General features: G+C 42.1%; 1 protein-coding gene across 1 annotated transcript in view; it reads right to left on the bottom strand.

The window, feature by feature from the left end:
- The window catches only part of TLL2 (tolloid like 2), a 245338-nt gene that overhangs the window by 128119 nt on the left and 91465 nt on the right, over positions 1–25754 (bottom strand). Inside the window, exon 4 of the mRNA XM_085881680.1 lies at positions 3498–3569. Coding sequence (XP_085737806.1) covers positions 3498–3569 — 72 coding nt within the window. The remainder of the gene's footprint in view (positions 1–3497; positions 3570–25754) is intronic.

The raw sequence follows: 25754 nt of genomic DNA, 5'->3' as shown, positions 1-25754 counted from the left end.
CACAGCGAGCCTGACCACGCACAATTGGAACCTCACTAACTAAATAATACGTTCACCATCTTCGTGCTGTGGCAAGTGGTGTTCAGTACGTTCCTATTTGCAATCACCACGCCATGCCCGTCCTTGAAGATGTATCTACTATAAAGGGGTGAGGCGTGTGTGTGTGTGTGTGTGTGTGTGTGTGTGTGTGTGTGTGTGTGTGTGTGTGTGTGTGTGTGTGTGTGTGTGTGTGTGTGTGTGTGTGTCATTTTTGTCTATTAATTATGTACGTCTATTCATTAATTACACACTATTGGAACGTACTTTTTGACCCTTCAGACTGCTGAGACCCCTTCAAACTTTGAAGATCTTTTAAGACCCCCAAGAGCCTCAACACCGCTGGAGATCCGAAGGAGCCGAAGGAGCCAAAAGTCCCCAAGGACCCAAAAGTTTGAGGACCAGAAGACCCAAGATCCTGTAGACCCTTCAACACTTGACTATACTACAAAAATCTATTAGAATTCCCATGTTTTAAACGCATGGAACATTAAGGTATATAAAGCAGCTTAATATGTCCTACCACGGCATGGCATTCGAATTACAAAATAAACAACAAAACCAATAACATTGGAACAAAGCATTTATTAACACTAATAATATATTCAACAATAATAGGAATAGTGGTATCATATGGCAATAATAATAACGAACATAATATAATCCTCACGCTGGTCCCAAACACATTAGGGCTTCATGAAAAGCAAGCTCGTGCTCAAGCAGGACAGCAGGTGGGTATGCTACAAGGCTGTGAAGACCAATGAAAATTTGGTCCATCGGACAAACGGGCCCACTAGTGGTTTAAATATAACATTGTACAACTCTGTAAAGGATCAATTTGTTCTGAGAAATGGAACTCGACAATGATGGCGCTTTCCGCCTCCCTCACGGAGGCTTCCATCCGTCCAACAGTTTTTACACAAACATTCATGACTGACTGACTGGACATTTGATATCATTTTTCACATCCCCTGACAAAGCTTAAAGGGGAACCCAAATGCCCACAACACCTCGACGCTAATCTAGCCCTCGTGCCTTTTTTTTCCGAATTATAAAGTCGGTAATTTTACGATTAAAAGTCGACATCTTCTTCTTCTTCTTCATCATCATCACACTTTTTGGTGACACCACACTCGAAGTCAACTGCCGTATTCGAACTGTAATTACGGGTTGTCCATGCTGCTGTGCCGTGTCGTGCCGTGCTGTGCCGTGCCGTGTCCCCCGGCACGATTCAGCGGAAGAAACAACCGTCGCTTTAACTGTTGCACAATCTCTGCAGAGCAACTCGCACATGTGCACGGGCGATTTGATTTATGGCAGGGTGCGAATAGTGTCCTGGGAAAGTGTTAAATGGGACAGACTCATAACACACAGGACACCTGGTCAGCCTGTGATGGTGGGACAAAGCATTCGTCACCCATTTTGTCTGTGGTGTGCGAGGGGCTCTCTTGCTTATCACACTTCGCAGGAACCCCCCCCCCCTGGTAACCCTGCTAGTAATATATATATATATATATATATATATATATATATATATATATATATATATATATATATATATATATATATATATATAGTTGTGGTCTTGGGGAGTCTTAGATGGTCAAATGGAGATATTTTGTATTGTATATCGTTTACTTAAAAGTCCGATGTTTATGTGGTTATACTATATGCGTTGCATATGTATTAGATAGATGTTTACTCCCCCCCCCCTTTCCATATTGTGTTTCTAACTCCTTTAGCCCATCATGTTGAATGTTTATTTCCCGAATCCATCTAATCCCTCAACTCTAGTGGGAACTGACCGTAAATTATGCATCCTTTCTGGTCCAAAACCGGATCAGAAATGATGCATGCCCACTACGGCAGAGACCAATCGGGTAACGAATGGAATCACACCACATACAATCACCCACCCCCCCCCCTGATATAAGGCCACTAATCAGATCGGATTGGAAAGAGTTCACGCCCCAAATAACCATCCAATTAGGGCCAATCCAAAAGGATTCCAGAGGAGAAACAATAAAAGGCCATAATCAACATCTCAGTTGTGTTCTGGGGGGGGGGGGGGAGGGAAGGTTGAGGAATAAGTCCGAGTAGGAGAGCTTAACAAGAGTTTATGGCTTGGCTCTTTTCAGAGCTGGTCTCTTCTGCCCGGGGTTCCAGTCCTTGCTTCTTGCGCTTTGATCCAGTCAGAGGAACATGGCACGCTCGTGGGAGTGTGCTCGGGTTGGTGAGATCGAGCTGCCGTTCATCTCAGTGTGCTTTGGGGGTATTGCATTATTGGACTTTATGGACTTTATGGCCGTCGGTGTCTGGTACAACAAATAAACACCAGGGCATCGTGTAGCTCATGCAATCACATGGAGGGACACGCCGGTTTCTGGGAGCCATCGCACCAAGTCGGGAGGGGGCGGGGGGTGGGGGGGGTGGAGGGTCAGTCTTGGCTTTCCCAACTGTCTCTCCGTCTGTGCCCATCAAAATAAAAGCAGGCTCATATTGTACAAGTGCTAAGTAAAACTGGATACCCTATATTCTGAGGGTTCACAGGTACCACGTATGGATAAAGGAAATGTTTGCTTGTGTTTGAATAATTGCTGATGTACATATGTGATTCTAAATATGAACTGTGGAAATAAAACTGTTTGGTGTCTACGTGTGGTGCATTCCATTTACCAAAGCGGTGGCATATGGTGGAATGGAGGCTCAGAGAATAAGGTAAAGGTCATAGGTAATCACGTGACGAGGTAAGCTCGGCCTCCTTAATCACGAGGTCGTGTGGTGACTCGGTGGGAGCCTCGCTCAAATCTGCGGCTCCACCAGGCGACAGCGTGGCACATAGGCCCGATCGCTTGCTTAGGAGCCGTGGGGTTGACTGGCACGTCTGGTCACATTAATGAGACTCACAGATTTAGAGCTGAGTTATCTGGACCAAACGTGACTGCAACATAATATAAAGAAGCAAATAATTCGGCAATGACAAAAAAAAAAACAACACAAACTTTCACGATAAGAGAATTAAGTGAATGAATAAGATTCGGCGAGTCATCTCAATATTAATGACAGCAGCCAGTTCTGGAAGAACGTTATTATGTTGCCAAGTATACCACCCCGGCAAAGTACTACTTTGTCTGATAACTTACAGTGTGATCGACATACGACTTATCTTCTTTGAACCTCCACTTTCTCATATTATCAAAACAACAACAAGAAGGTTCTGACAATACAAGAAACAGGGCAATTAGTGATTATATCAGAATGGGCATCTCCATTCCGATAAATGAATTTAATTTTTGAAAATCCAAAATTCAGAATTTATTGAGGTCGTCAAGTCATTTGACCATTTGTATCTAGGAAACCACAACTCTTTTATACAAGGTGGTGCATCGATTGTTTACCATTATTAGTCATGGTGTAAATAAGATAATTACAGAAGTTAAGAGAAAATGAATGCACTTTACCCCAACTGAACTTCCTTCTGTGCTGCCATGTCGAATTTTTCCTGAAAGGTTTATTGCCCTCCCTCGTTCCACCTGATGTACACACACACACAAACAGTACACCAATCGGGAACACTTTCATTTGCAAAATAAGAGCAGAAAAATAAACAAACACAAACAAACTTCATTTTCCGTCCCTTCGTGTGCTCATTTTCAACAAATTATGAGTGTACATATTTATGATCGATTGGTTGTGAACAACGATTAGTTTGTGCTGCGATTTCAGAACTCCAAACCTGAATAAGAAAACCAATTAAAACAAACTGCATGTTCAAGAAAACACCTTACACATTGATAAAATATCGAAACACTCATACCATGATTAACGCTGCTTCGTTGAGTGCTGCTTTGTTATAATCCTCTCTCCTGTCACGGAATTTTATTTTATTTTTCAAACAAACAAAAAAGTTTAAATTGCTATGGTGTTACTGGTGAGATGTTGATAGATTATACCATTTCCTCACTGGACATTGAGTAGTTCATTAGGAAATGCACTTATACCTTGATTAACGCCCGGTAAGGGTTCCTGAAAACCGAGTGCCACTCAAAACAGCTCACGAAATAGGATAATTATAACATGGCTCAAATGGACATTCGGGCCAGATGGCACCATTGCTCACTTATAAGCAACACATGAAGGCTTCGTTGTGATATTGGTAATAGCACTAATAATGATTGTGCCACATGATAAATGTTTCAAATCAATTTATAAATGAAAATGTTTTAATGATGATGTAAAAAAAAAGCAATAAGTTGTGGTACTGCACTTACCAATGCATTCAGCTGGAGCTGGGGCGGCAAAAGTAAGACGGCGGTGGGTCGGGGCAGCAAAAGCTCAGAGGAATAATTCTGAATAAACGGGGAAGTTTTCGTAGAAACGGATTCTCGTTGGAGTTTTCGGTACGCCGAAAACTGAAGCAAAGATCTATTTGCCTTTCCCGGCAGACGACGTATAGTGTTTCTACGGTCCGTCACAAGTTTGGAAAAATGCAGGTGGTAGATTTGACCATGACTATCCGACAGTCTACTTTGGTTTGGCTGGATTAGTATCAGGACACTGGTCTGAGTCCAGTGACCATTACAATATTGTCACGTCGAAGGTTCGTGCCAAAAAGTTGTGTTCTCCGGAAGATTGCCAGTTTACTAAATTTCTACAGTAGTTTTAGTAACTTAAACTGAATTCATTTACCATCAGTTCATGCTGTTCTCATCGTCTGGGCACGCAGCTTAGAGAAAAGAAAAGAAGAGACCGATGTGTGTTGCCTATTCTCGCATGGGACTTTTGAACCATTTGACAGATTTTTTTTTTAACCCTTTTAACCTTCTGAACCTTCGTGGCCAGTTTACCAGCCACTATTCAAACCTCCATATAGCGGCTGGATTTTCCCCCAGTGAGCCCAGGATGGAAGAGCTGAAAGTCCAAGAAGCTCAGGGTTCAAAGGGTTAAACTGCTATCAGCAAAAATGGGCATATCAGAAGTAATTTATAACACCAACACCCCTTTCATTTGGCAATTATTAAATGGCATACAGGACACAAAGATCACGAATGAAGTGATGAAAACTATAAGATGAGAAATGATCAGTGGTCTTTTTATATAAGGGACAATGGGTCCTCATCACCACAAAAAATAAGATAAATGAAACGATTGTAAAGATAAGATCATGAACCATGCTCGATATAGAACATCAGTGCTGCCAAAGCAGGAAGTCAGGGCAGAAATATGGAATTTGTTCAGGGTGCCGGTGATAGCTCGTCGACTCGTCGTGAAGGACACTGTGGGATCTTTAACATCCACCAACTAATGCCAGCAGACGAGATTCCCCATTTCACATCCACCCGACAGCTGGGTCGGGATTCAAACCCAGGCTAAACAGCTTCGAGGCGAGTGTGCGTACCTCGAGGCCACCCTGCCAGCCCCATAAAAAAAATAAGAAAAATGCTTAAAGAAGAAAGTGGAAATGAAGAAACAATTGAAGAATGTAGTTATGATGACTAAAAAGGGTTAACAAACTCTCTGGACTTGCATTTCAAACAAATACTTTAGTTGGCAAGGATATGACTTGACAACATTATTCGTTATTTGGTAGCCGGTCATACTGATAAGATTATTTCTAACTTTACACTGATTATTATTGATGGAAGAAATTTATGAACTCGCATTATCGGCACTCTGTAATTTGCCATTATTCATGTGCAAAAATATCCGTGACTTCCTGATTACTTGAAGTGTGCAAAGGTGAACAAACCTTGTTCAAAGAAAACTACAAGTGACGTTTAACTCAATTTAAAGCATTATCAAGGTATAATAAATCCAAAAACACCTGAACACTTCAGCCGCACAAACATTTTGCTCAAATTCCTCCTGACTAATCATTCAAACAGATCATGCCTGCAATAGCGAGTTGTCAATAACACTGCCAGATAGTCCCAAGAAAATTTGATGTACCTGGAAGACGAGGAGCAAGTCATGCCAATGACAAACAATGAAAGATATAATCGAATGGTAAATTGCATTGAAGAACACACCGCTCAGAGCAAATGACAATGAAGCTTTGGGTCGGTTTGAAATTTTATCAATCAAGCTCACCCAGCCCCCTACCACACTTCCTCCACCCCTGCCAAAAAAATAAAACATTATATTATGGCATCACCACAACTTTAACCTGTCCTTCCTTCAAGGAAAGGTATCCAAAGGATGGGGATGGGTAAACATCCTCCCACACCCTTTATCCACTATACTTTGCAGTCTCTGCGGGATTGGGCCCACGATCCCTTCAAGGTACAGCCTTGCCTCCGTTTTTGTTTCCTGAGTTCCCCCATCACACAACCTCTGTACAGACACAACCGTATTTTCAAACAAGATATCATTGGGCAGATTTCAGTCTTGGCTTCAGTTGTGCCAGAAGAGCATGTTGTATTGTTACAAATCTGGAAACCATTCGCATTCACACATACAGCAGTCCCATAGTTCAGTTATCTCATCAAGTATATGTGGAAAGTTAGAATCCCTCCCCTATGTCTAAGGGGTTAATTTCATGTGTGCGCTGCGGGTTTCTTTTATAGTCAGGTTTTTTACATCTTTAAATCCACCAACGCCAACAAAACCCTCACACCACTCCTCCTCCCACTCTGCAGGCGAACAAGCGCTTCACCCGCTCAACTTTCACTTCACACCACGGCGCCATAATGCACGTGTTTCTGACTACGAACGTGGGCGGAGCCCCCCTCGCCTCGGATCTCTGACTCCACCCCATCAAAGAGAAATGTCTCCCCTCTCGACACTGGGGAAGACGAAAGAGCCTCTCTCGGGGGAGGAGCTCTGAGACGCCGACACGCCCCTCCTCCAATAACGGCTGGCCACCACAACACCCGAAAACGCCCCGTCCAATCCAGAGGCAAGTTACCCGAGAGCGGATTCCTCCACCCCGCATGGGGGAAGGATAATAAGGATCACGAGCTGTATCCGGAGTTGTTCCTTGGTTCCTTGGAGGTTGTTCCTTGCTTCTGGTGTGCTGGGCTCTCCTGGTCGTCGTCGTCGTTCATGGCTGGCCGGGTCGTTCGTAGGATCTTGGCTGCGCTCGTTGGATTCTGGTTCGTGGGTTCGAGTCCCACCATGGTGGGTTGCGTTGGAGCGCTCAAGCTGGGGATCCCCGTTCCCGTCCACGGACTCCGAGCTCCACAAGTGAGAGTCGGTAAAACCGCATGAGGCGGCCAGGTACTCAACCAGACTCTGACCCCCAGCTTGCCTGTCCTCCACAGCTGGAGGGTCCAATAAAGGCCAGCCAGCTCCATTTCTTTTTGGGTGTGTGTGTCCGTCTGTGGCCAGTCTTGTAAGTAAAACTGTTAAGTGATTGCTATTGTACATTTGCCTGCATTTATATTCGTGATTAAGTCTGCTCTGTGTTTCCCTCCCTATTGTCTATTGTAAATAAATAACTGTCAAATGTTCCAGTTCGTTGTCTGTGTTTTCTTTCATTGACCCAGTATGGTTCGGGCTTGAGAATTATGGAGGCCGATTGTGCCGTAAATTGTTATTTGGACCGGCGCGGCTTTGGTAATTCCCGCTCGGTTATGCCGGATCCAAGTCGGTAACAGCGACTCGGTTCGGACAAAGCCGGCCGAGGGTGTGGCTTCCCCGGTAGCGAGACCGCGCGGCTAATTAGGTACATTGGAATCAGACAAAAAGACCCTAACCGCGCAGTCGAAATATTGGCATCCACGGTACATTAAGCGACCCGTCGACTTCGGAATGACGACCTTCAATTCCAGGTGTTCAGAGGGGAGATGGTCCAACTGTTCCATCTAGCAGTCATTCCTCACCCTCGAACCCGGCACCCCAACAGTCGTCAGTGCTGTCAGTTGTCATTTAATGTTGGCATCCATTCTCACACCAAAGCCAATCCCATTGTTTTTATGACAAGTTCAAGGAGATGTCAATACATTCAGCAGCAGTTATTGCAATGCCAAGATGTTTAATATGATGAACTGGTGGTATTTGAATCATGCTAACAAGTGCCAGTAGTGCTTCACATCAAAATACTGTACTTCCATTGACTGCACAAACAATGTTTTCTGACAATCCTGCACATTGCAGAAACACATTCAAGTTGTTACAGAATTTTAGCAAGCACATATGTACCCCCCCTTTAAATACTCTTCTCGCTCAGCTCAACAATTATTTCAACCTGCTTCACGATCACCTTCAAAAAATTCTGCGATCACACCAATGTATCAACACGTACAAATCGGTGCTACGAAGAGTGTGAAAATTATGTGAGTATTTAATAAACCACGTACGGATTGTGCATTTGTATGTTTCATAAGGGGCAGATTTAACTAAATTTTGTAATCAAATATGGCTGAGGTGCACAACATACAGTGTGAACAGAATCTTATTACCTCCACCACCAAAGGTGGACAGAGGTTAGGTTTTCACTTCCATCTTTCATTGTCTCTGTGTGAGCAGGATATCTAAAAATGTTATGGATGGGTTCGGACAAAACTTGGTGGACAGGTTGGGTGTATGACAAGGACGAATTATTTGATTTTGGTGAAGATCCGGATCTGAGAATCAAGAATTTTTTTAAGCCTCCAGTGACGAAGTTGCCGGTGGCATTATGTTTTTGGGTTGTCAGTCCGTTCATGTGAATTTTCTGTTTTCTTTGCAACCGCTTAGCTCCGATTGACAAAATTTTCACCATAGACGCAACTACTCATGCAGAATTTTTTTAATGACAATTATGATGTCATAGGTCACATGGTGTGGCAGCCATGTTGGAAAAACGAGAGAAAATAAACTTTACCTCTATCTCCTAACCGCACCATGGAAAAAATGGAAACTTGGCACCTGGCAACAACTCTGCATGGGGAATAATGGTGATTTGACGATGACATTATCGGTAAAGTGGTATCCCAGTCAAATTGACACGTAGAACGCTGTATTTGATAAGCATTAAAATTTGTGAGGTTCATCGAGGTATACTCTACCGGTCAAAAGTTTTAGACCACCCCCATTTTTCAGTTTTTGCTGAAATTTAAGCAGTTCAAGTCCAGTGAATAACCTGAAATGGTACAAAGCCAAGCGGTAAACTGCCAGAGGTTTTAAAAAACAAAATGTTTTGGTTACCAAAAACTGAAAAATAATGTAAATGTCAGAGTTGTTAAAAAACGCCCTTTTCAGGGAACAAGTAATGAGTTAGCAACTGCAGCTGTTCTGCAGCAATGGAAGTAAATTAAGCCTTGAAAGTTGATGCAAACAATTCCTACAGGTGTCCCAACTTTTATTGATTAGTTACAAATCCTCTGTCTCCATAAAAGCATTGTTGGAACGGACTGTGTTGCAATACCCTCTGAAGCATTATTTGGACAATATTGCACTGCAGGAAGTAGTATATTGCTCTCATAATGGTGAGAAAGACAATTAACAAAGGAAGACAGACAGACCATTATAACCCTTAAAAGTGTAGGTCTTTCCTTTCGAGAAAATGCAAAGTAAGCCAAGGTGTCAGTGAGTACAGTTTCCAACACCATCAAAAAGGCACTTGGAAACTGGAGGAAACTCTGACAGGAAGAGGTCTGGCAGACACAAAGCCACAACGCAATCAGAAGACAAGTTTCTGAGAGTCAACAGCTTGCGTGATAGGTGGCTCACAGGACAGCAGCTTCAAGCACAGCTTAACACTGGTCAAAGTAAGGAAGTCTCAGTTTCAACTGTGAAGAGAAGACTTCGAGCTGCAGGTTTGACAGGTCGAATGGCAGTAAGAAAGCCATTGCTAAAGGCACTGTCACACCTAGACGATTTAGCCAGCAATGGCAACGTATAAAAATGTATGTCAAACGTTGGCGTACGCTGAAATTTTGATGTCTTTTTTAAAGTTTTTGGCGTATTCATAACGTGTTGGTCGTATGCATAACATATTAGTAACGGGCACAGAACGTTTCCTTGTCTTATAGATAACTTGTACCAACGAATGATTAACGCGTTGTCGGCGTTCACAACCTATGCCAAACGATAGTTTAACTTAGGCATAGCGCGCTGCACGTATCACCGACGAACTCGTGGTGGAGCCTGTTAAAAACCTGCCGCACGCCAATTTAAATCATCACCGCCTGAAAATTGAAAGTGTCAACCACGCAGCCACACCTTGATGATTTAGCCAGCGTATACCGACTTATGAAAAATTTGCCGAACCAAGCTGGCACACATCGAATACGTTATGGGTAAGTTGTGTATACGTGAAGAGCACGCTGAAAAACGATGAAGTACGCCGTCATATTTCGTGGTACGTTTAGTACGTTGTGAAATTTCAAGCATGCTGAAAATTTTACGACGTACTCGCCATATGGCTCACACGTTCCGCTAGGCTGGGAATAAGTTGTAGACACGACATGCGATCATTGACATACGTCGACACACGTTACTTGTAAGTTACTCACAAGTCGAAACATGTCGAGGTAATGTTTAACATACCCGAAACGTATTTTCTCCGTCAAGGCACATTTTCTTTTTTTCTCCTTGGCTCCGTGAAGGCACGTGACAAAATATCTGAAGTTGTTATTGTTGTTTTTTTATTACTATTATTTTTTTTTAGTCTATCACGAATTTTAAAATATATTCGGACATTTGCTTTTAAGTTTCGACGTCGACGTGACAATATCCTCAAACAGAAAATATTCACAGAGGAGGAACTAAGAATAAGACATGAGCAAACTGAAGAGGCAATCGGACGTGACGTAACGGCACGTGATGAAATATCGGAAGTTATTGTTGTTGTTTTTGTTTTTTTTAAACGCTGCCAATACGCCATTATACGGTAGCTGTAAATTAGAAATGCATTCAGCAAGTTCTGTGGTCGTCCGGAAGACGTCAATCAAATATGTCGACATACGTCAATATGCGTTGGAGGTACGTTACACATAGGTTTAAAGCACGTTACTCATAGGTTAGAAATAAGTTTTCGGGACGCTAAGCATTACCTCGACGCGTTTCGAGTTATGAGTAACTTACAAGTAACGTGTGTCGATGTGTGTCAACGATCATGTAACGTGCCTACAACACGTTACTCATAGGTTAGACATAAGTTTCGGGTACGCTAATCATTACCTCGACGTGTTTCGACTGATGAGTAACTTACAAGTAACGTGTGTCGACGTGTGTCAACGATCGCATAACGTGCCTACTACTTATGGCCAGCATAGCAGAACGTGTGAGTCATACGCCGGCATACGTCGTAAAATTTCAAGCATGCTAAAATTTGAGGACAACCACAAAGTACAACGTTTAAAGCCAGCGTACTATGACGTATGGCAGTGTTTTTCAGCGTGCTCTTAACGTATACAAAACTTACCCATAACGTATTCGACGTGTGCCGGCGTTTTAGACAAATTTTTCATAAGTCGGCATATGCTGACTAAATTGTCAAGGTGTGACAGCACCTTAAGATGGTAAAATAAGAAAAAGAGGCTTGCCTGGGCTATGAAGTACCACCAGTGGACTACTGAAAACTGGAAGGTCTTATGGACTGATGAATCAAAATTTGAAATCTTCATTTCTGCATCCAACACCATATATCATCCAACACCATTTCTGCATAGTCTGGAAATGATGACATCATAGGTCATGTGGTGTAGCAGCCATATTGGATAGAAAAACGAAACTTATCTGATCAAAACGAAACTTCACACACGTGATCCTCTTCGAAATCATGGGCAGAGTCCAAATTTTTAATGCCATAAGTCACGTGGTTTGGCAGCCATACTAGTTTGAAAACCAAACATTTAAAAGCCTTTTTCTCCAAAACCGCTTAATGGATCAATGTAAAAAGTTGCGTTACATGGAGCAAAGGCAGTGGATCACAATTGCAAAGTTTCGCATCAATCACTACAACGGTTTCTGAAATATAAAATTTTAAATATTTTCCTTGAAACCAATGTGGCTGCCACACCACGTGACTGATGACATCATTTTAAAGTCAAATGTATGCAGCAAGGGCATTGAATCACAACTGCAAAGTCTAGTATTGATTGGTTAAACGGTTTCAGATAAATCATTGTTTAATTAGTTCTTCAAAACAAACTTGGCTGCCACATCATGTGACTGATGAGGTCATTGTTAAATAAAATATTTGCAGCATCAGCAGTGCAACATCACTGCAAAATCACGCATCAATAGGCTAAACAGTTTCAGAGAAACATATATATATATATATATATATATTATTTTATTTTATTTTTTTTATTTATTTATTTATTAATATATGATCGACTTGGCATGGGGAATATTGGTTGCAAATTTCAACATAGTCACATGCTCTCGCAGCCATGATGGACAAAAAAAACCCAAAAACACCTTATCCGATCAACATGAAACTTCAGAAACGTGATCGGGGCCACTCATTCTGAATTTGATTTGATAAAGAGGACGTCATGGGTCAGGTGTCCGATCAAAGCGGGGTTGTATCAAAGCAGGGCGGCATGGGTTTTGTTTATTTTTTTCACCACAGAAATTTCACGAAATTTGCACCATAGGTGCGACTACTCATGTAGAATGTTTCTCTGACAACTACGTCATCGGTCATGTGGTGTGGCAGCAATGTTGGTAAAAAAAAAAAAGAGGAAAATGATTGGACCTCAATCTCCAAAACCGCGCCATGGAACAAATTGAAACTTGACACATGTGAAGTACTCCCCATGGGAAACAAGTGTGATTTTTTTTTTTAATGTCATACGTGGCTTCGTTATGTCATAATTGCATGTCAAGTGCTTTATCCAATCAGTATGAAAATTGAGGGTCATCCAGAGCTAAATTGTAATTGGCAAAAAAAGATGATGACATCATCGGTCACGTGGTTCGGCAGCCATATTGTTTTTAACATAAACCTTCAAAAATCTTCTTCTCTGTAACAGCTGGACAGATTGAGGCAAAACTTTACAGGTTATGATCACCGATCCATGAGGAACAAAAAGTTCTCCATCAATGACATCATAGGTCACATGGTCGGGTAGCTATATTGATTTGAACAAAAAGTATATATATATATATATATATATATATATATATATATATATATATATATATATATATATATATATATATATATACACACATACATACATATACATGAGGTGTGTTCAAAAAAGGATCCAACCTTAATTTTTCGTGCGTAAACAAATGAAGCTCGGGAGGCGTGGTTTGGTGCATGTATGTAGGTGATCCTAATTCGTATGCGTGAATATTTTCCCACCTGCAGAAGCTGTCAGTCACCAACAGACCGCCGATGAGTGAGGAAATGTAAGTGAGCGCCGTCGGATTTTCGTTTTTGACAAAATGATGGAAAAACTTGAACAACGCTACTGCATCAAATTTTGTGTAAAGCTTGGCGATTCCCAAGTGGAAACGATCCGCAAGATTCAACAGGCCTTCGGGAACGAAGCAATGGGCACCACACAGATAAAAGAGTGGTACAACCGCTTCAAAGATGGTCGCACATCAGTGGAAAGTGAAGCACGTTCTGGTAGGTCCTCAACATCCCGAAATGAGATCGTCATTGATCAAGTGAGGACCCTGCTGATGCAGGATCGTCGAATCACGATCAGAGAACTTGCCGACGAGGCGGGCGTCAACATTGGATCCGTTCATTCCATTGTGACTGAGGATTTGGGCTTAAGGAGAATCTCAGCGAAGTTCATGCCAAAGTTGCTAACGATCGAGCAGAAGCAACTCCGTTTGGAGATCGCACAGGACATGCTGGAGACTGTGAACAGCGATCCCAACTTCTTCAACACAGTGATCACTGGCGATGAGACAACAGTGATCCGTCATTTTGTCAAAAACGAAAATCCGACGGCGCTCACTTACACTTCCTCTCATCGGCGGTCTGTCGGCGACTGACAGCTTCTGCAGGTGGGAAAATATTCACGCATATGGATTAGGATCGCCTACATACGTGCACCAAACCACGCCTCCCTAGCTTCATTTGTTTACACACAAAAAAATTAAGGTTGGATACTTTTTGAACACACCTCATATATATATATATATATATATATATATATATATATATATATATATATATATATATATATATATATATTACTATAATTCACCATCTGTCTGTCTGTTCTCAGGTACCGCGCAAACGGCTGAACTGATCACAACCATTTTATGGGTGTGTAATCCTGGGACTCCTTGGAGTAAAATAGGCATAAATACAATAACATGACCCCCTTGATGGCTCCTGTAATTAGCGGGTGCTTCTACTATATATAGTCTCTTGAACTGCTGCATCAATCGATGTGAAACAACAGTTATGATCTGGTAGACATGTGGAATATATGTATTAAATTTCAACCTCATCAGACCCATGGTTTGCCAGCCAGAATTATTTAACATTTTAAATCTGGGTTTGGGGATTAAAATCAAACTTGGTACAAGTATGTATAATGTAATAATGTGGGTGGAGGCATATCTGGTGACATCATGGCGAAGATTGTCATTGTAGTTTTTTTTAAGCGATTCTTCACCGAATTTTTAAGCGAATTGAGAGATTGGGCCAAAATGATAATTACATCGTACGATATTCAAAAAGTTGTGGACCAATTCAGATGAAACTTGGTGGATGAGTTGGTTAGGTGCCGAACAAGCCAATTAGATTTTTTATTCAGGTCCGGATGCATATCTGGCCTTTCAGTGGGATACAAAACATAAACTGTTCAGCCTGGTGGAGATATGCACTCTCCCATGTGCCATTCTAGTTTCATCATGCTATTTACTAAAGCACTTCGCTTTGTTGTTGTGAGTGATCAAGTGAACGACTGGTCTAGATATTACTTGTGCTTGCACAACCATTGCTAGACAGTCTTTCAGCCCTTCGTGTGAAAGGAAGACAAGTTACTTGCTCATATGTGCCAAAATTTGCCAGTTATTATCCAATTACACAGTGAAATACACTGTCCTTTCCACTTGAGAGCACCATAAACTGAAGAGATGTACAGACCTGGCAAATTTGTTAGTCACTCTCCATTATTTCCCTGGAAAATTCTTCCTGGAGTGCCACAACCACTGTGTGACGAGGGACAACAAATATGGCTGGGCGCAGGGAGTCTCCCTGGTGTACTTGCTCTTCCGAGAACATGACGACAATATTCCTCTCCATTCTTAGGATCAAGTCCTCCATTGCCCGATACTTTTGGTGCACAGAAGAGCCAATATCTTCGAAATCTGAACCCACTCTTTGTAGAAATCTGCCTCAAATGAAATTGAATGCATTTCCTCATTTATTTGACCAGCACATCACCAGGGTGCCTTTGGAGGAGCAGAGAAGCCAATACATCTGGTGAATGCCCAGCTTCCATCAGTGCAACTCCAAACTGTAGAGGGAGCATTGTAATGCAAAGTCTCCCCTTTTAATAAGATATATGGCTTTAACTACCCAGCATTACAAGACTTCCCCACCAAAATTGGCTGAACATCCCCATTTCTCTCGGGGGAGGGACAAAAGACAAGGTGCCAAGAGCAAGGTGACAGCACCTTGAGGGGGATGACCAAAAACCATTTATGTTCAGCCAGTGAAAAATAATTGTTCAAGCTTTGCAATGCCTCCTGATTGGGACAATGGGGAAATCATCATTATACCAAACGGGCTTTTGTCTGGTATACGATCTTCTGTCTCTCGTGATTCATGGGCTGGTTCTCCACTTGAAAGAGGCATGCCGAGTTTCGAGTCATCCTCTGCCCGATTAGCTTCAGCGCAGCCATTTGAGAATATTTATTGGTGCCTTCTTGTGGACTCGAGGTGGGCCCCCTAATTTATGCAAACGGTGTTCAAAACTCCATTTTACAATAGAAAAGCATGACTTTCTCCACCTTTGGGGAAATTGCAACAGAATTTAAGGCAATGGTAGACCTCCCAGACAGACCCTTCTGCTAGGTTCTCACTGATATTGCTGAGAGGAATCTGGCATGAAGCCACTCAGTACAGTTTAAGTTGTTGTTTCTCCTGGCTTAACCACAAAGTTGGGATCTGGACTGGTTTGAAATGCACATCCAGTTTGGTGGCTTGACGCCAAGCATCCTAACTAGATGCAACAGAGAATGTCAGAGGTCAGCTCTGGCATTAGTGAGTATGTTCTTGGGGCTGTGAAGGGGACCTGCATGAAAAAGAATGCAGATAGGTAGAGAGCTGGCTGGCATGGATGTGGAAATGGGTGGCCTGAGTGCTAACATGTCCAGGTATAGGTCGAGTGCTGGTGCGAATGTGGAGATGCATGGACTTGGCACCAGCGTGGATGGACAACCCGAGCACAGGTGTGGACATGGACCCTGAAGGCCCCAATGTAGAAGTGAACATGGAAGTTGTGGGCACTGATTGGTATGGACACAGAACACCAATGATCTGGGTCCCAGAGTTCACATGTGAGTAAAGACATTGCAGGAAGATCAAATATTCATTCTGGAAAGCCATTACACCCGATCACCATCATTTGGAACTCACTAGTTGGCAATGAAGAAGCATAGGCAAATTAATAGGGTGGAGGTTTAGGAATAAGAAAAAAAAACAGACAAACAAACAAAAAAAACCAATAGGAAGAACAACTCAAAAAAGGTGGAAGTTTTTTTTCTCATTAAAGGTGCACAATGCCAAATGCTTGAAATCAAATAAAATGTGGAAAATATAATTATTAACATATGTAATTAAAATATATATAAAACAATTTGTAAAACACAAATCGTGCAAATTCCAAATTGATAAATAACGTATTTACTAAAATTAGACACAAAGAAAGCAATGGAATAATAAGAATAGGTAGAAGGAGAATCATTAGAAATTTAGGAAGAGCGGGTGGGGAGGGTGGGGGAATGGATGGGATTTTGGTTGAAGATTATTTATTTTGAAGTACATATTTTGCAAGGCCTGTTGTACTGATTGGGGTGCAGAGAAAAGCTATTTTTGCACGCACTTCTACCGAGCTGGGAAATAGCAAGCCAAGCAGTTGTAGTACATTACCTCGCATCAATTGGATTTAAGGTGTTATAAAAGGAAATCATGAAGAGAGAAATGTCAAGAGGGTAAAGGGATAATCATTTAACAAAGATTTGATTGTTTAAGCACCAAAGTAAATTAAAGGAGGCTCGACTCGGCCAGTAATAATTGTTACCATGTTTTCTGGTCTGTAGCCCACATTTGACGTTTCTTTGCCAAAAAAAGTTTTGCAGCTGAGCTGCTGTCCAATGTTCCTGTCCACTGGGCCTTTAAGTCCATTCTCTTTCTGCATTCAAGAGGCTTGATGTAACCATGGGTACAGGGTGCAATGACTCAACACATTGCAAGCGTCACTGCCACATGAGTATGTTGTGGTCAAAGGAGCAGATCTGAGTGTATAAGCTTGTTTTTGTCATAATTCCCAAAAGAGGAAATGACGAGGATGTTATTCATTAATAAAGGATCAATTTGATGTGAAGCTTTTTCACTCATTTCTTTCTCGACGTTCATATAGAGAGACACCAACAAACCTCTGAATCAGTGCACACGTAGTTATGTGTCACAATCTTTTAAAATACACATTCAAGGGTGAAACGGACAATGCACAATGCAATTTTAAACGGATGTATATGTAAATGTTTTTTTATGGGAAAATTACGCACCCAGACCAGGACTCGAACCCAGGTCCTGTGATGAACCGTTCCAGTGCTCTGGTATGGTTCACTTCAGGACCTGGGTTTGATTCCCAGTCTGGATGCGTAATTTTTCCACATATACATGTTTGTTTCTTGTTCATTTACAATTATATATACAATATACACATATATACTGTATATACATCTAAATAAATATAAATAAATGAATAAATAAATAAAAAGGTACACGGTTCAAGGAATTAATGAAATTTTTATTATTTTACCTGGATATACTTACCTTGGGAATATGTAACTCCCAAATTAGAAATACATTTTCTCGGTTTCACGACAGGCCTTTAAAACGTGTGGCCGTATTAATTTTTGAGCAAATTTTATTATTCCCTTGTCTAAAGAGATGCAGACAACAAATGAGGCTCATCAAGATGTGTGGCATGTTTATGAGCGTTCCTTACCAGAGAATGGCAAATTTTACAACACGGGCTACAAGTCAGACATGAGTCATTGATACTATGTGGCTTATCACACAAGTACTTTGTAAAGTAGCATCATCGCTGAGCATGCTCACTGAACAATAACATGAATCATGATACAGCCTTTGTATATAGCATTATTGTGGCATTTGCAATATCAAACTTTAGCAGAGCTTCCAAAAACGCGTGTTATAAAGGCAGACTGTTACATTCAGAGTGGGGTGGAGGGAGGGTCGGACTCAGAAGTCAGGGTTTAGTATGGTCCATGTGCTCGTGTAGGGTTTAGCATCATTTCTTGTATTAATCTATGTTTAGAGTGAGGTACTCTGGTACATAGCCTGCTTGGGGGATATGGGCACAATCCATATTAAACCTTAGATAGATGGGTCAACAAGCGTTCCTCCATGTCTGCACTGGCCGGACCAGATTTTTTTCCCTCTGTGGTGGCTCCACCTTAAAATGTCACCACCACGTGCACTTCATACACCCAAGCCGTTACATCAGGGTTAGCAATCGATGCTCCGGCACCTGCATCATCATTGGTCAAGGGGAGTGGCTCCAAGCTGAGCACCCATTTGCCACAAAGGGTGCTTGTGATCTGGTGACCCTGGTAGGCACACAAATTATGGGTGTGATTGGCCACTGTCACTCTCGAGGGCCACTGAAGTTTGACAGCACCCCGAAGTGGACAGGTCGTGGCCTCAAGGGAGGGTGCATTGATCAAGGGCCAATAAAGGCAGCAGTGCTGAAGGGGGAAAGGAGGGGAGTCCCTCATTTTCTCTTCTCTGCCTGGTTCGGACCGACAGAGCATGCGGTGAATCTTGCTATCACCAGCAAGATAGTTCTCACCTGCAGCATAAACCAGGTCCTAGGGGTACGTGCCAGAGGCTGTCGTGCCACGGAACATTCAACCAAAACCTATTCCATTAAGTGTGCATGAAAGCTGTGTGCACGTGACGCCGTAGACTTATTTTCTGCAATGTTAAGTGTGTATTTATTTATTTTTCATTGTTAGTCCATCTTTTCAATAGGATTATTGGTTTATGTTGTCTTGTGCCTGAATAAATTTTTTATATTTCCTCATGTCCACCTGGTTCATGATCCTACCATGTTGTATGAACCATTTTGGAATCATTGATAATCTCTAGTGGATGCAAATTGATGATACCCAGCATGGTGTCAGAACACATTCGGAGTCACGAGGTGGTGCAAACAGCTGGCCGTTCAGCTCGTTAATTCAGCCATCTGCAAAGCAACCACTTCGGTATTTTAAAGCTACATAACCAATTGGTTAACAGTCGGGGTGAGGGGCTATGAATGCGACAATAGCATTTGACGTTGTCGAAGTGGTTTTCGGCGTAAATGCGTACTCTGGGTAGCAATTGTAAGACGTGATTGCAATTATCACGTTTGGCACAGCATCTACATGGGCGTTGGTGTGAGTCAGCACCTTGTCAAAACACCTTTAATGATGTGATTTTGTAACTTGCTAATCGATGTTGTACTTTTTTCTGAAGTACTTTCATCACCATTGTTGTGGCCTGGCAAGATAGTGTAGAAATAGGCACACTCGCTTCTGAGCTGCCTAACCTGCGTTTGAATCTCAGCACAGCCATAAACCGTCAGCGTAGCCTTTGGCAGGCAGGTTAAGACACTAATGTGTGTGCCGTACCTCAAATGAACATGGAACTGACTGGCACGTCTACTGGCTCTAGTTCGTGGATGTTAATGATCCCACGGTATCCTTCATGAAGAATAGGCGAGCTATTGCAGGCAACCAGGAAAAATTCAAAATTCCTGCCCTAACATGCAGGGGGCATGCATCAGCAGCACTGGTTTTCTTGTAATTTTTATGCCTCCGTTGACGAAGTAGTCTGAGGCATTATGTTTTCAGGTTGTCCATCTGCCCATGCTAATTACCTCTACTACCTATGGTGGATGGAGGTTATGTTTTCACCTCTTTCTGTTTATTTGTGAACAAAATATCTCACAAAGTTGTGGACGCATTCGGATAAAACCTGGTGGACCGGTTGGATGCGTGACCACGACGAATTGATTTCGATTTTGGTGAAGATCCGAATCCAGATCCGACTACTCGAATATTTTAAGCGATTCTTCACCATTGAGAGATAGGGCTAAAATCTACGTATAGCTCGACATCTCAAAAACGTATCAGGCCCGATATGTTCTCGTGGATCAGGCATTAAAAGGGCGGAGGTATGCACTCTCTACCGAGTGCCCTTCGAGTTAACCTCCGCCATCGAAGATCGGAGGTTACTGTTTTCACACGTTTGTTTGTTTGTTTGTGAACAGTATTACGGAAAAACTTCTCGACGGATTTCGTCGAAACTTGGTGGGGGGGGGGGTTGGTATGGTCCAAGGATCATGCCATTAGATTTTGGACTTCATCCCCCCCCCCCCAAAAAAAAAAATGTTCGAGAAAAAAATATTTTTTTTTGCATTTCTGTATGTTTTAAGTGATTTCCAACCCCCCCCCCCCCCAAAAAAAAAATTGTAAGAGAAAAAAAAATATTTTTTTGCATTTCTGCATGTTTTAAGTGATTTCCAACCACCCCCAAAAAAAAATTTAGAGAAAAAAAACATTTTTTTTGCATTCCTACATGTTTTAAGTGATTTCCAACCCTCCCCCCCCCCACCCCAAAAACATTGTTAGAGAAAAAAAAATTTTGCAACTTTTTTTTCAACAAAATTTCGATTTCTTTTTTTTGCATTTCTACACGTTCTAAGTGAATTCCAACCCGCCCCCCCCCCACTGCCCCCCACCCAAAAAACATGTTGGAAAAAAGAACTATAACTGTCAGCACTGTTGACATCATATTTAATGAATAAGATATAAGGTTCACTTGAGTGACCCAGCAGTATTGGCGGCGGAGGTTTTGCACTCTCCCGAGTGCTCCCCCTCTAGTTTTCTCTGCAACCGCTTACTAGATCGACACAAAATTCTCATCATAGGTAAGACTACTCATGATATGGAATGTTTTTAAAATTTAGATGTCAAAGGTCACATGGTGTGGTAAAGAAAAACTTTGGATCTCTAGCTCTGAAACAATTCCATGGAAAAAATTGAAACTTTGCCGATGTGAAAAACTCATGGGAAACAAGTGTGATTTTTTGATGGTGTCATCGGTAGTTTTATTATGATGTCATAATTGAATACGTCAAACATTTTATCCAATCAGTGTGAAAAATTCTTAGTCATCCAGGGCTAAATTGTATGGGGGGTGGGGAGGAAATTGACGACATCATCAGTCACATGGTTCAGCAGCCATATGTTAAGATAAAAACCTTCAAAAATCATCTCCGAAACAGCTGAAGAGATAGAAGCAAAACCTTGCAGGTTATGATCGCCTATCTATGAGGAAAAAAAAAAGAAGTTCTTCACTTCTATTGTCATAGGTCACATGGTTTGTCAGCTGTGATTTTCTGAAGAATAGACCTATACAAATATTCTCCAGAACAGCTTGACAGATCAAAGAGAAACTTCACCAACAAGTTCCCCCCTGGGGGCAGACAGAGGTGCAGGTGCAGGCAGTGGTGGAGGTGCAGCAATATAAATTGGTAGAAATGAGGGATGGGAGACAGTTTTTGTGGGTGATGAGACAATTAAATATGTAGATTCTTCATTCTGCAGGAAGGATCGTCGACATAGCATTCTGTGTAGTTTGGAAGGAGCAGGAGTGAGGGACATTGAAGGAAGGGTAAACGATATTGTATCAGGTCATGGCAGGAAAACGTTCGTTGTGCTACACCTCAGAGCGAATGATGGAGGGAAAGTTTACTCAGAGGTTTTAAATATATATATATATATATATATATATATATATATATATATATATATATATATATATATATATATATATATATATATATATATACATACACAGGATATTGGGAAAGCGGCTGAAAGCAAAGGATTGTGAGGTCATGTTTTCTGGGATCCTCCAAAGATTAGGAAACGATATAGAAATTATGAGCAGAGCCATTGATGTCCACCAATGGCTGGAGGAATGGTGTCGTTCGGAAGGTTTTACATTTAAGAAGTAGTGGGAATCACTTAGGGGACAAAGGAAGTGTTTCCGGAATGATGGCCGTATGTTAAATAGAAAGGGGGCAGCAAGGTTTGCAGTGGGAATTGAGGAAGGAATTCAGGGGTTTTAGGTTAGCGGAGGGTGGAGAAGGTATCAAGGAAGGAACTGATAATGAAATTGTGATGAGTAAGGCAGGGCAGGAAAACAGAATTTCAGGAAGGGAAAAGTTAAATATATTCCATACCAATGCCAGGAGTTCATTTAATAAGATGGAAGAGCTTGAAGCCAAAGTGAATAGCAAGGAGTACGATATCGTTGCAGTGAGTGAGACATGGTTTAAGGAGGAGAGTAACTGGAGGACAGGATTAGAAGGCTACAAGGTGCATTGGTGTGATGGGAAGGAGAGAATAGGAGGAGGAGAAGCAATCTGGGTAAAGGCCAGCATTGCATCAAGAGAAAGTGGTGATATTATGGAGGGAATTAATGTCGAGGATTCTGTATGGGAAGAGATTAGAGATTGTAAATACAGTAAGATACTGGTAGGATGCTTTTATAGGGCTCCGGGTGGGAAGGAAGAGGAGGAAGGAGTACATGAAGAATTCAAAATAGCCTGTGGTCAGAGAAGAGTATTGATTGTGGGGGATTTTAACTTGCCAGGGATATATTGGGTCCAGGAACAGGGAAAGGGCAGAGCAGTTGAGGATTTCCGACATTTAGTCCAGGAGTGCTTTTTAACCCAGTTTGTAAATAAACCCACAAGGCATGAAGGGGAGGGCAGTGTTAAACCTCCTTTTAAGTAACGATCCCAATGTGGTGGAGGAGGTGGAGGTCAGAGAGCATTTAGGAGCAAGTGACCATAACATTGTGTGTGTAAATATTCTGTTAACGGTTAGAGTTCAGGATAGTAGGGCAAGGCTATTAGATGTCAGGAGGGCAAACGTTGAGGTTGTGAGGAGAGAATTGGGTGATGTCGATTGGGAGACTCCAACAACGGGACAATCAGCATCAGAGAAATGGGAAACCTTTAAGGACCAAATGTGTAGAGTGCAGAGGACGTACATTCCAATGAGGTGTAAAACTAGAAGTAGAAAGAGACCAGGGTGGTTGAGCAGTGAGATAAGGAACGCTTTCAAGGAGAAGCAGAAGGCATTTATGAGGTTTAAAATATCAGGACTGGAGTTATATTTATATCACTATCAGAGTAAACAGAGGCAAGTGAAGAAAATAACTCGGCAAGCCAAAAGAGAGTATGAGAAGGACATGGCTAAGAATATTAAACATAATAGCAAGGCTTTCTTTAAGTATATCAGGGGAAAAGAACAGGTTAGGACCAGTGTGGGCCCATTGAGGAAAAGCACCAGGAGGGTGGTTAGTGATGAAGGTGAGATGGTAGGCTTATTAAACAGGTATTTTTCTTCAACTTTTACACAAGAACAGTCAGGAGAATTGCCAATAGCTGAGAGTGTCTATCAAGGAGGTGAGGAAGGGTTTTTACAGATGATCCAGGTTGGAGTGGAGGAAGTAAAGGAAAAGCTAGGAAATCTGAGAGAAGATAAGGGTCCAGGGCCAGGTAATATCCACCCGAGAGTATTGAGGCAAGTGGCTGAGCAGGTAAGTGAGATGTTAACGGATGTTTTCAATAGTTCCCTGGAATCAGGACAGGTGCCGGAGGATTGGAGAGTAGCAAATGTAACACCACTATTTATGAAAGGACCCAGAGAAGAATTGGGAAACTATATATATATATATATTTTTTTTTTTTTTTTTTTTTTTTTTTTTAAAAGCCTTTGCTGGCTGAATAGTTGCATAGGCTCTACCTGTTAGGCATGAGCTTAGCAAAGCTACAGCCCCCTTCATCTCCATAGGATTAAACTGCAGCCAATTAAATCTCAATTTTATCGACCCAGAGAGAACATCTACAGACATGCGTTTCGGGATTGTTGGACCAACTCAGCATAGAGCAGAAGCTCCTCTCTGGAGTGAACTGGTCAAACCCGATAACACTAAATGGTGATCAGACCCCCATAACTGCAGTGGGCACCAGGAAGCAGCTGCCATACCAGCTATTGCTGCTTGTATTCTGACCAACAGGAAATGCCTGCCATACATTTACCTGTCTGGATATCATTATATATATATATATATATATATATATATATATATATATATATATATATATATATATATATATATATATATATATATATATATATATAAATATACATATACATGTACGAATGCAGAATGTACGAGATGTCATCCCGACCACACACACACACACACACACACACACACACACACACACACACACACACACACACACACACACACACACACACACACACGTATTTTTTAAGTGATGTAGCTGCTTCAGTGTTTGGAATGTCCATCAATTTTTTTTTATTTAAAGCAATGCAGATGCTTAATTGAAGTGTGTGTGTGTGTGTGTGTGTGTGTGTGTGTGTGTGTGTGTGTGTGTGTGTGTGTGTGTGTGTGTGTGTGTGTGTGTTTCGTTCAGACATTGGTGAGATTATATATATATATATATATATATATATATATATATATATATATATATATATATATATATATATATATATATATATATATATATATATATATAGTTGCGAATTCGCACCCGCCAGCGTGCGAACGGCGACATAATTCAAATCGCGGCACGTCGCCCACCGGACAGACAATTCTGTCGTGACCCTCTCGGACTAACGCCGGGAGCTAGTCACGGGTGGGCCTTTCGGCCTCACCACGATCGTGCCAATTGGCCCCCCGCATGGGATAGGGTTGTTCGCCAAACTCGACCTACCTAAGTACCCACGCGGAGGGTAGACCGGGCGATCGCACCTCGCCGCCGGTCGATTCCGGACACGGGCCACTTAAGCGATCCGTTCCGTACTATCGGGATAACCGAGCGGTGTTATCGTCGGCCTCGACGGTTCCGATTAATTATCGGGCGTATTAAGCCCACTACCAACCCTTTACGTGAAGCAAGATGGAGATTCAATTAAAGAAAAGACGAAGCGAAACGGGAAAACAGTTCAACATGATGCACATTTATTCCGCGGCACACGGAGAGCACACATATACAATTAAACAGAATGCACATAAAGCAATTGCAACAAAAGAAACACAACAATGCAGATCTACAACCGACTACGCGTACACACGGCAACACTTACACAGTTTTACTTCACCAGACTGGCGCCACACACACACATTTACACAGAAACAAAAGAAAAGGGCCACCCTCAAAGACAAGGGGGCAGACGGGGCCTGTGGGCCAATATTTGCGCGGGACCTGAAAGAGCGGTCAGGTCCGCGAGACCGGGTGGATCCAACCCGTGTCTTTGTGATGAGCCGCAAATGTGGCAGCGCGGGGGTGCCCCGACTTCGTGCTCCTTCGCGGGTTTCGTTGGCACTGCTTGGAGTGGGGTGGGAACGGGGCCCCCTTTTCGCACTATCTCAGCGCGGGGGAAAAAAGGGGGGGGGGAAATTGTTGATGCTCTGGGGAAAGAGGATAGCTGGCTTGCTTGGGTCCCGTGAC

Source organism: Eptatretus burgeri, chromosome 5, assembly GCF_056783735.1.
Source record: "Eptatretus burgeri isolate ZD-2024b chromosome 5, Ebu_testis_v1, whole genome shotgun sequence".
NCBI classification, from domain to species: domain Eukaryota; kingdom Metazoa; phylum Chordata; class Myxini; order Myxiniformes; family Myxinidae; genus Eptatretus; species Eptatretus burgeri.
Note: the sequence above shows the minus strand (reverse complement) of the source record. Positions and strands in the feature narration are given on the sequence as shown.